Below are 11,851 nucleotides of genomic sequence, written 5' to 3'. Positions count from 1 at the left end.
ACCATTGAACATCGAGTATTATGTTTATTAGTCATAGGCCATAGGTTTTGCATTGGTTTAGAATCATATAGTATAAGTTCAAACAATATATATAAAAAAACAATAGATTTCCTTATTCAATTATCACTGATACTTGAATAACAAGTATATCCAAATATATTATCTTTCAGTGTCGAAATGTCACGCAACTAAACATTAACAAGCCCTGCTCATTCTCCCTGCAGATAAGCATTGGATTACTGATCTCACATATATATTTGACCTATATACACCAAAGGCTACACACATACAAGGGTCATACTTAAATAATGAATTATAAGAGGTCTATGGATTCCCTGTAACGTGCCGATAAACTCGAACTCCGCATTTCTCCAGCAGCATCTGAATAGATCAGCAGGTAAGAATAGTTTCTTAGGCAGTATAAGTAAACTGACAGTCTCGAAAATATAAAAGTAATATTTGGATTCGGCGACAGAAATTGATGCTGAAGCATATCATTTGACGAGGTGCGCTTGTTGGCACTTTTTGAGCTGTGAATCATACAATTATAGTTATGAATAGAAGTACATATTACTTGAATATATATATATATATATATATATATATATATATATATATATAAAAGAATAAAAACGTTGTTCAATTCACCTCTTCAGGGCTGAATTGCAGTAATGTTGCAACAACAGGAAGTAGTGCCCCCACTTCACCTGTCGCAAGCCAGGTACTAGTCAAGTTCTATATATAATCACTCTAAATTTAAAGTTGTCGCCTATAATACAAACTAGCACAGAAAGCATTTTATTTAAGTTTTAACTCTTCAAGCACCTGTTTCAAGAAGTTTCAATATAACATTCTTAAGGTAAGTCATATCTATCCCTTCTCGCTTTTGCGATCTGTCCATATTGCGGAGCTCAGCCTTCAACATTGCTTCCTACAGTAGTCAGGAGAGGTTATTAAATAACATCTACTAGCAGATTTCTCAAAATACAATGTTTATTGTCTCAATAATGATGGTGATTATACAAAGCAATAAATGGGTTCAACCAAATGTAAGGTTTGATAGCGGGTAAATAAAAACCTTAAGAGTGATGGCGCAGCAGATCGCAAAGCAAATTCATGAGCATGTCCACTCTTTCAGAAAATATTAAAACTAGGTGCTAAAATCTAACTAATCAACCTTAACAAACACAGTCATGTTGTACAGAAATAAAGCATATGTGTGGAGTTTCAATTAGAATGGTATGTTAAACCAGTGCACACGCACGCTTCTGACCTGTTGACTGTGAAGGCGATTTTCTCGTTCGAGTTCTTCAATTTCTTCCTGAAAACAGATTAGATGTTACTAATGGACATGGGAAAGCTAATAACCAAGTAATTAAAACTAACCTGAAGTGCTAAGATATGCCGCTGTGACTGCGCAAGTTCTTCCTCCCTCTGAGCTTGTTGCCTTGCCAACAGCTGAAATTAAACACCAATTATCACTTGAAAACAGCTCATCCTCATCCCTTTCAGATTCAGTAGACTTTAAATTCAGGCATCATCAAGCAACTGATAAATCTTTAAGATCAAAAGGCCGACTAGGAGTTAATAAATTCTATCTCATATTAGGAGCTTAAAGAAAGTTATAGCTGCAGACAGAGAAAATCGCACCTAACTTTCGACAAATATGAACATCTAGTTAAAATATACAAGTTTTCATGTCCCATTGCCTCCTAACATGTCTGACCTGTACACCTAGGAGGATCATACTTATTCCAGTTACCGATAAACTACATGGGCTAGGCAAGTGAATATACACACCAAAAGAAACACCAAGGTGAAAAATCAGCATCTATAATAAAAACACGTCAATTTAATATCAGAAAATATTCAGTACTATTATAATTTGGTATCTCATAGGAATTAAGTTGACAAGCTATAACAAGTTATCAAAATAAATGTAGAATAAGCATCAAGCTCCGTGCCGAAATTTGGTCATTTACACAAAAAAAAATAGTAATATTCTGTGGATAGATCAATATATCAGAAATAGTGCTAAAACTCTTATCTCTGAAGTACTTTCTAAAAAAATGAAATTACCAAAATTTGTTGCTCAGCAGCTGCAATGCTTGAAAGTTGTGCATCCTGTTTCAGAGATGCTGCAAGCACAATAATATAAACCAATATATATACCAAACCTAAGTTGGAAAGAAATGAAATAACGAGATACAAACATGAAGTCATCCTCCAGTTACCTGAGTTTTCTGTACCACCATGGTCAACCTGGAACACAATACAACATTATTTCAGAAGATTCTTACTTTACAAAGAATAATGAGTCAGCATATACCTCTGTTATGATTTCTTACTGTTGATTACAACAGCAAATGAGGGAAAAGTTAACAAAAAGGCAGCAATTCCAAAAAACACAAGTTAGAGATGAAGAGGAAAAAGTTCTAACCATAACAAAGTAAAAAAATAGACAGGTGGGAGTTCAAATTTAACAATTCAAATTATATCGAGGCCATACTTTAGGTGATTCATTGGTCAACAACATTGATATTGCAAGCTTGGCGTTAAACCCTGTAAAAGGAAATGCTAATTCTCACACCCAGTAATCCAACACCAAAATATATTGTCATTCTAGCATTCCAGGCTTTATGGATAAAAATGACAGGGCTAGCCAAAATAGTATTTACTATGCATAAAAAGGGCAAAAAAAAAAGTTGTTTGCCTGCATATGATATTATAGGCAGGTTCAACTTATCAGGTGGAACATTTATTATGGATTAATGCAGGTACTGCATACCAACAGAAATAAGTCAATACATTGTCCAAAAAAGTACAATGGCCGAGTTTGTAAATGTACTACACACAAAAAAGTTAGCAGCCTCTAGTCTAAAAACACAATAGAATAACCAACAAAATATGAAAAGCTAAAGCATAAAAAGGTCACATACAAATGGCCTTGAATCCAAAGAGTGATGAAGAATCTTATTGTCCTCCTTTAACTTCGCTATTTCCCTTTCCTTCTCCTCAATCATTCTATCAGCAATATCACGGAATGCCTCATGCTCCTCCTACAAGTAAGTTAACAACATTAGTTTTTTTTTTTTAAAAAAAAAATCAATTAACAAACCTGAACTAGATTAGTTTCAAGAAAGAAACCTTCAATTTTTCAAATCGTAACTTCAGTTCATCTAAATCCTCTTGAACATCATTTCCAATTCGATCGTCTTGTTGTGTCTCCAACGCAACATATTTCACTGAAATATTTATCTTGTAATTATAAACCTTAAACACAGCATCAGAACAAGAAAAAGAAAATTAATGTGTAGTCAAAACGGCTGACGCAGCTTACGTTTCCAGTTTTCTTCTACACTATCCAATTTCTTTTGCCATGATTCTTTTTCTGACAGATAATCAGCAGTAGTGGAATCTAGCTTCGTGGAAATGCTCTTTATCCTTTGATCAGCATCAGCAAGAGCTGCATCCCTGAAAGCAAGAGAGGACAAAACTCAATATCATTCTTAATGTTCACGATAACAGAACTTTGCAACAAGTGACATAGCTAGAATCTAATTGTATCAAACATGCCTGAAGAAATGCTTAACAAATTGTAATACATCTGTGGCAGCTTCCCTAACAACAATCTAGAAAACACTAGAAGCATAAAAAGAAGGGGCGGGATAAAACTTAGATGTGACCGAAGACAGGAAGAAAAAGAAGTTTTAAATAAACAAAAGTGAAATCAAACATTTACCGAAATTCCAATAGGAATGGCTGCAACAACTATATGTAAGTGCGCAAATAGTTTAAACAACAATATTTAAATTGGGGCTTTATGAGAAGAAAAGTTGCCTATAACTAGGTTGTTCTGCAGAGACTCATTTACCTTGCTGCAATTTCTTTATCATATCTTGTCAAAGCATCTTGAAGGTCTTGGATGGCTTTTTCTCTTGCTGCCAGAGCTGCTGCTACTTCACTTTCAGCTTCCTAGACCATAATAATGACAAGAAACATGAATTACATTCAAAAAACTCAAAAGTCACCATTGGACAGTTACTAATAAGAATTTTCATACTTTCAGGGCCTCCTCTTGAGCTTTGACTAAATCTGAGTTTTTCGCTGCAGATAACTCAGCATCCTTCTTCTGCAGAAGTGCATGTGCACGAACCTTATATGCAGAAAATTCACTTTCTAAACGGCTGATCTGCAAAAAATAATAAGTGATATTGGTGGATCCAGATAAACAGAAAAAGTTACTCCAAAGATTTCTATCTAAAAGCTTGGACAAAAGAACAATTTTCCCCATTATCAAAAACTAAAACAACCATACGGTGGAGGCCTCTGAAATTTTATTGGTAACACAAGCAGTTATCCAAATCACTTAGTTCTGCAAAATTTATGACTTCAAATATAGAAGATCAATACTGAAAGCTAAAAATGTTAAGCTTAAAGTACAAAAGGCGTTGAGATTTCTTTTTTCCATTTAAGCGATGCCACATTTTTATTTCCCAAAACTAAGCTACATCAAAGAATGCAATCCATATAGGCCCCAATAAATGGGATTAAAGGCATTGCAGATGTAATATTAAACTTATACAAACCATCTGCGCTTTGGAAATAAAGAGTTTGGGCAAAGAAAATTGGACAAGATCCATAATCCTGACCACTACAAAATAAGTACATAAACACCAACTGACGAGTCAAGAAGAGTCTTCATTAGTCTGGATCTAACAAGAACAAGTAGATAACGTTTTATCAACTGAAAGAAGCTTCTTTGCTAAATTTATGAAAGAAAAGAATGCCGAAATTCAGATAATTAAAACTCCAAAAAACTAATAGCTCTATCATACCTCATCTTTAGCAGCCATTAGTTCAGCATCTCTTGTATGCAACAACTGGTTTTGTGCAGATAATTCTAATTCAAACTGACCTATAAATCAACAATGATGATGATATACATTAAAGCATGATGCGGTAATTAATGATTTAACAATAGGAAAAAGTTAAATAACATACTTCTAATTCTAGCAATTTCTATCTCCGATTGAAGACATGCACTCTCAGATGCTTCCAGCTTCATTCTCAGGGTTTGACAAGTTGCCTCCCAGCTCTGCTTTTCTTTTTCCTAAAAGTCATTGCACAGAAATGGAGCTTTATCACAGAAAGATAAGATACTGATTCAGCATGACAAACATCACATCCACTAATCAACCAAAAAAAAAACACATCAAGTGAAAAAAAAAAAAATCACATCAAGTGTAGTAATCAACAAAAGAGAACCACTGTAGACGGAAAAAAAAAAATAGTCTATTATCCATTGGTTTCTCTATCTATGCTGGTATTCAATTTATTAATCTTGCATATTCATTGTTATGGGAGGCTAGCTCAACCTCATGAACCCCACCTTTAGATGTTCCGGCAATTTTATCTCTCTCATCCCTCCTCCCATTCAAGGCATCTAAAATTATGTAGTCCTCTAAAATTGTTCGCAAAATGTTCATTCCTTGCTTCCACAAATTAAATAGCAAAGTAAAACAGATCTCTAGATCATACATGATGGTCCTTGAGATGAATAAGTTCTCCTTTCATCTCCTCCAATGCAGCTCCAAGTCGCACAGCTTCACCAGTTGAAGCAGCCTCTATCTCTGCAATTTCTGAATCTTTCTCAACCAGAAGCATCTGGAAAAGTTAAGGTAAAATTTCAGAATTCACATCATCTCGACAACTACCAACCATATATTATGCTTCACAGCATTTGACACAGGAATAAAACAATTGCGATGAAAGAAAATCAAGAGACAGATTGACTCCTGCCATCAAATTAGGATTGCAAACCAAAAAAACAAGGGATCAGTAAAGCTGTCATTTGTATTTGCCACTACTTACAGCTGAAGTTGATTGTTTCAAGAATATACCACACAGTTTAATGCACCTAGTTGTTTGCATATAAGTAGGGATGTTAATCAAGTAGAGTGGGCTCTTAAAGATGATCAACCTTTTTACACAATTAATGTATACTGTGTCTGTGACATCATCTTTTGTGCCATAGGAGTTGCATCTACAACCGCATTATTGTCCATGATTAGCAATCTCCACATCCACATGGATAAAAATTGGAATCTTCGGGAACTTCAAATGCAAATCAAAAGATTCGCTTGGTTCTTAAGTTTACTGTTTATGTCATCATGAACCCATATATTCACAAAGATGGAATAGAACAAAAATACATGTCTTGCATGTTCTTAAGTATTAATGCATAATAAGAACCTAGAGCAGATATTCTGGAGTCAGTAAGCAGAAGCTCCACTTGTAAGAAATAGATTAAGCAATTTTAGGCAGGATAAAGTTGACTCAAACTGAAGATTACGTTTGACTCGGAAAATGTTTTATTACCACTCTTATATGAAAAACTCTAAATTGGTCAAGAGCACAAATGGTAGTAGGATATAATAATTATTCTCAGCTGGAACGACATCTCATATCACAAGAAGTCAATTATCTTTCTATAGCAATCCCCTCCTGTTGCAGTTTTAGTTCAGAGTAATCTAGTCTTGCTAACTATTTTTCTCTTCTTTAGTGTACCTAGTTTCAGATTTCTTGAGAATTCTACTATATATTTGAGTATATTGGCTTTTCTTGACCATTTTGATCATCCTGTGCTAGCACAGTAGTGAGCAAGCTAAAGCCAAGTAGCATAGCACAAGACTTCACTACTCAAGCTGCCTTATATACTCATCACCACTACATTGCAGGGTTCATCATGACAGGAGCCTTTGCTCGTGGAGATCTATTTCAAAGAAAAGAAGTGATTTTTATTTTGACGGGATCATGATGCAACCCTTACCATCCATGGCATAAACTCTCCAACTTTACTACTTGGAAGGTTATGCCAATACGCGTAGCCAGTGCTTACGGCCAATTGGCCACTTAAACAAACAGGTGATTGGACTAGACGGCCCAGAGTTACCTCTGAGAATGCAACCTTACAATTTCTTAGAAGTAGAAAACTACTCAAGCTCACAAGCATACAGCGTGACTACAAGAACTAAGAAGATCACATCACCTGCAGAGAAGAGATTGTTTCAGCTGCTTTGCTTCTTTCTGCTAAAGCATCAGCAAGTTGTGCCTCCAAGCTTTCTAATTGCTAAATATGGAACAAGAAAGAAAGTTAAGATAATAGAATAAAACATCCAGTAACTCAACAACTTCTGCGGTTGTAATATTTGTGATATATTATTTCATGGATACTGCAAGAAAACGGCATTTAAATAACTAGTTGAAACCTTCTGGTGCTTAGCAGAAAGCTCTGTTATAGATGTTTGTCTTTTCTCTTCTGCAGAATGCAAAGAAGCTTGAATTTGCTCCAGCATCTGCAATAAAAACAATAAAAAGAAAACCTTCAGTGTATTCAATTTACCAGACCCAATAATCATTGCGTAATGCTTTCGGATAAAGAAAAGGAAACTAAGATGTCCACGCTGAAATCAGCATAAGATACCAGTACTTATACTCTCTATGATACGATGCTTATGAAATCCTTGGACCTTTTCCACTTCTCATTACCAAGTACATAAATGTTCAACCTGATACTCTCTATACAAACTGACATTTTTGCTTGCTCCTGTGTCCAAAACAAGGATTTAAGTGTCGTGGCACAGAGTCGTGCCGTAAACTTACCAGCACGGTACGGCACGATGCGTGCCGGATGGTGCCGATGCGCGTCGGTCACAAAAAATACATATGTGCCGGCACATAATGGCATGAAATATTTATTTTCTTTAGCAACAACATACTCTAATTGCTTATTATGTATCTTTATTAAATCTTTTGAATTTTATTGAGAAAATTACCGACTAATTTAAAGAATATAGAGTTTTAAATTGTGCTATCAACATGGGGATTGTATCGTGCCGATATCTTGTTAGCACAATACGGTACGGTGGATATGGTCCGTGCCGATAGGCACTTAAATCCTTGGTCCAAAAGTGATTCTTCGGAAAAAAAAATTCAAGTGAACAACAAAATTGCATTGGCTAAGTGATGCTGCTGTCTTCAGCTTAAAAGCAGATTAACGCATAGAATGGGCAAATAATGTCAGGACCCAACTAGAAGCAACTTTACATGATTAAAAAAGACTGGGTAGGAGAAAAAACATAAATGCAAATGATATATTAGGGTGATGGACAAACCTGTGAACCACTGAAACAAGAATAACTAAACACAGAAGTCAACTATATCAAATAACAGCAGCACAGTCGAAAGCACTCTTAGGCAACCTATATGCCATAGTGTCATCTGTAATGCCTTACGAGATCTTCAAACAAAAAATCATAGTATAACTAATGTCTAAGAGCATATGAGCTACAATTGATAAATAAAAATGATCTGACAGGTATCTACCTGTTCTTTGTCGAAAATAGACTGCTGTAACCCTTCAAGCGCATTTTCCTTGGCTTCTAAGGAACGACGCATCTCATCAATGCTTTCCCGAAGTCTATACAATATTGAAATGAATATATAAGTACAAAAGCATCTGATAAATGATGGATTTGACAAGAAATTCATTTTTTTTAAACAAAGAAAGAATAAGAGTAGATGACCATAAATGAACAGCATGGCAGGTATCAGGCAAAAAGAACTTTCAAAAAGACCAACATCAGATATATGTCAGAAGGCGGAAGATCTCTGCAGAAGATAAAGAGTGCAAATGAAGGTAGGATAAAGTAGCATAGCTATTCTGCTGACATTGAACTTATTGTCTAGAAATAAGCATTGTGGAGTATGACACTAACAAAAGCACTCTACAAAAACACAAAATTGTTGAAGATATCTAGGAATTCCCTCATCCATCACAACAACTGCAGTAAAAGGCTCTACAGCCCAACTAAAGAGCTTGAATAGAGCAAAATTAGTTTTACGTTGCTAAATATGTAAAATATTTAGCAATAAGAATGCACATTAATTAATTATCAATCAATTATGATCTCACTTCAACATGTTTAAACTAATAATTCCCTAAGCATCATTGCTTCCTTCAAGGTAATTTATCTGTTTCGGCATCAGACTAGTTACATACGAGGCCTAAACACAGGATTTTTAAATATATAGTAGGCTGAAATAATTTGGAGTCTGGTTGGAGCAATGTGACATTAAGTTTTACCCATGCAGCATTAAAAAAGACTACCGATACCATTTCATAGTAATTTACAACAGAAAAAAAAAGTGATGAAATGCTATTCAGGAGAGATTTACTTGTTGTTTGCAGACCGTAACTGATGCCTTTCGGCATCCATAGATCGCAATGCTTCGCTAGCTTGTTGACGTGCCCGTTCCAACTCCTGCTGCACTAAAGCTTGCTGAGATGAAGCTTGCTCAGCCTTTGCATTAACTTCATTAAACCTGGCTTCCAAGTCATCCTTCTCCTGGAATATAGAAGAAATTGAATCAAGATACCAATATAGAGCAGTAATAACAGCAGCAGCTAGCAGCTGATAAAAAGGTAAAGAGAAAGTGGAATATGTGCTATTAAAGCAGCAATATTGATTATTGGTTTTACTGTGATGATTGTTTGCCAGTAAAATTTGCATTTGAGTTAAATTGCAGACGCACACTGTCTTCAATACTCCAGCTATTTCTACATCAGATAAATGCAGCATACGTACTAGACAGTATTTACGTTTTTACAAAATAAAGCATGCTACAGGTACATCTAAAATGCTTCTCAAATACCCAGATGCAGGGGATTATTTCTTTCTACCATATAATCTATTCAGGACTGAACAAAAATATTCTACCTAGAAATTGTTTAAAGATTGTATTGCAGGTCATCTAATTCTCTACGAATATCAATCATTTCTCAATCTTACGGCAAAGAACAACCAAACTGATCGACAGCCTTTCATCATGTTATTGGAAACTATGCATAAATGAGAGAATAGCATGTGAACTACCGCAGTTGTTGCTAGAGTATAAGCAAGAAGAAAGTAACGCTGAAATCATTCTGATCATTTACCTTTTGTAGCTCTTGGATACGTTGTTTTGCACGTTTGTGAAGCCTCCCAAACTTGGTATCCAACTCAACATACTTGTCATCACGTTCTTTCATTTCCTGCTCCATCTTCTGTTGAGCTATATACATGAAACTATATAATGGTTTAACATTTCAAAGGAGATCAAGGAGGGAATGGCAGAAGAGCACAAGACCCTAATAGAGTATAATTAAGCAGAAATAAATTCCATCTCCAAAACATTGTCACCAAACTACACGTTAATTTATGCTAAAGGTGGAACAAAATAGTACAGAACCAAAGCCGCACTTGAGCAAACTCCATATTTCAACCCCATAATCTATTTATATACAACTTGATCTTTAGTTATTAGAGCCCCAAAAAACCACGACGACTGGCCAGACACTTAAAAAAGCGAGTACAAACCTTCAGTAAGCTTTGCAGAGAGCTCTTGAACCTTCCCATCGGCCTCCGAGTATGAAGCCCTCAGATGCTCCAGAGCTGCCTCTGCTGCCTTTTGAGTTTCCCTATGCTCCTGAATTTCCTTATTCAAAATCTTTATCTGTTCGTGTAAGCTGTTTACTAATTCAGACGCTTCTTCCCCTCGGTCATTCTCGCTACCTGTCTGCGAAACATGCTTCGATCTTCGAAGTTCAGCATGGACATCTCTGACTTGTGACTTCAAGTACTCATTCTGTAAACTTAGCTCCATAACCATTAGAGTTAGCTGATCGTGGGTGTCATCACTACTAGCAGGAACGTCGCGATTGCCATTTTCCATATCAACATTGACAGAAGAGCCATTTAATTCGTGCTTCTTAATAGCTTGTTTATCTAATGGGTTTGCAGCATCCTCTTCAATGCCTTCTTCTGTTCCATTACTCCTCTCTTCTTGAGCAAGAACTGATGTGTTTTCTTTGGAAGCCATGTCCTATACAAACTTCAAACCTGCAAAAGAACATTCGCCGCTAGATCAGCGAGGACTAAATAAAATTATATAACAAGTATGAATACAACCACTGGATCGGTGATAGATGAAACGAAAACATAGCAACAAATTTGAACTCACAACCTTGGATTATTCGACCAAGAGAGAAATCAAGAATTCACATTACCCTCACCAAATGTATCAAGGCAATGTTCAGATCCATACTCGATCTTTTATTCTTGGAATGATTTCGCACCCGCGGAACACTCATTACAAGATCCGTAATGACTGTGTCTGATTAAGATACACTCACTGCACGTTTGATGATCGGGGAAATTGAGAATTTCTTGATAATTATTAAGTTCATTCGTCGATAATTTAACTCTAGATCCAAATCTTCGAATTTAGCGGATATTGATCTCGAAGATGAAATTGGGAGGAAAGAATATAGAGGACTTGTAGATCTGAGAAAAGGCTTACCCGATCGAATAAATTAAATGCGACGTATGAGAATGGAAAGGGATTGAAGATGAATAAACCGAGAGATTTGTTCTCCGACGCTTATGTTTCGCCACTTCGAAACCTCTGGGGAGTACTGTATTGCATTGCATTAGGGGAGGGTTTCCACACCGCTAAAAAGACGAACATTTTGGGTATTGAGGAATTTGATAGGGGCGTTTTTGTCCGCATGTATACGCATACGTTTTACGCTTATTACCAACCTGGGAATGGAAAGAAAAGACGTGAGCTTGGGCAGTTTAACAAAAGGAAATGCATGCCAACCGTCGCTGTATTACATCTAGAAGATTCAAGTTTAAGGTCTAATTATTTATATTTTTAACTAAATTTAATTAAAAAATTAAAAAAAGACATTATACTAATTTTCCTTTTAAAAAAAAAAAAGAAAGAATGCAGTGTTTTGCAGAAA

At 35.7% G+C, this 11,851-nt stretch overlaps 1 protein-coding gene across 6 annotated transcripts; it reads right to left on the bottom strand.

The window, feature by feature from the left end:
• LOC109707597 (protein GRIP) lies at positions 91 to 11,569 on the bottom strand. 6 transcript variants are annotated; one of them, XM_020228998.1, is made up of 23 exons: positions 11,404 to 11,565; positions 11,111 to 11,235; positions 10,422 to 10,943; positions 10,001 to 10,116; positions 9,241 to 9,410; positions 8,389 to 8,482; positions 7,272 to 7,358; positions 7,052 to 7,132; positions 5,542 to 5,667; positions 5,005 to 5,113; positions 4,839 to 4,918; positions 4,064 to 4,192; positions 3,875 to 3,975; positions 3,341 to 3,474; positions 3,148 to 3,245; positions 2,940 to 3,059; positions 2,235 to 2,262; positions 2,080 to 2,138; positions 1,387 to 1,458; positions 1,274 to 1,321; positions 826 to 931; positions 649 to 707; positions 91 to 381 (listed from the first exon to the last, which is right to left on the bottom strand). In XM_020228998.1, the coding sequence occupies exons 3-23, from the start codon at positions 10,921 to 10,923 to the stop codon at positions 325 to 327; spliced, it is 2,376 nt and encodes a 791-aa protein (XP_020084587.1). In that variant the 5' UTR covers positions 10,924 to 10,943; positions 11,111 to 11,235; positions 11,404 to 11,565; the 3' UTR covers positions 91 to 324. The 6 variants fall into 6 exon arrangements, with proteins under 6 accessions (XP_020084587.1, XP_020084586.1, XP_020084585.1 ...); XM_020228997.1 differs by having other exon boundaries at positions 11,117 to 11,235; XM_020228996.1 differs by lacking the exon at positions 11,111 to 11,235.

Source organism: Ananas comosus, linkage group 3 (genome assembly GCF_001540865.1).
Source record: "Ananas comosus cultivar F153 linkage group 3, ASM154086v1, whole genome shotgun sequence".
Taxonomy (NCBI): Eukaryota; Viridiplantae; Streptophyta; class Magnoliopsida; order Poales; family Bromeliaceae; genus Ananas; species Ananas comosus.
This window is presented reverse-complemented; position numbering and strand designations above follow the sequence as displayed.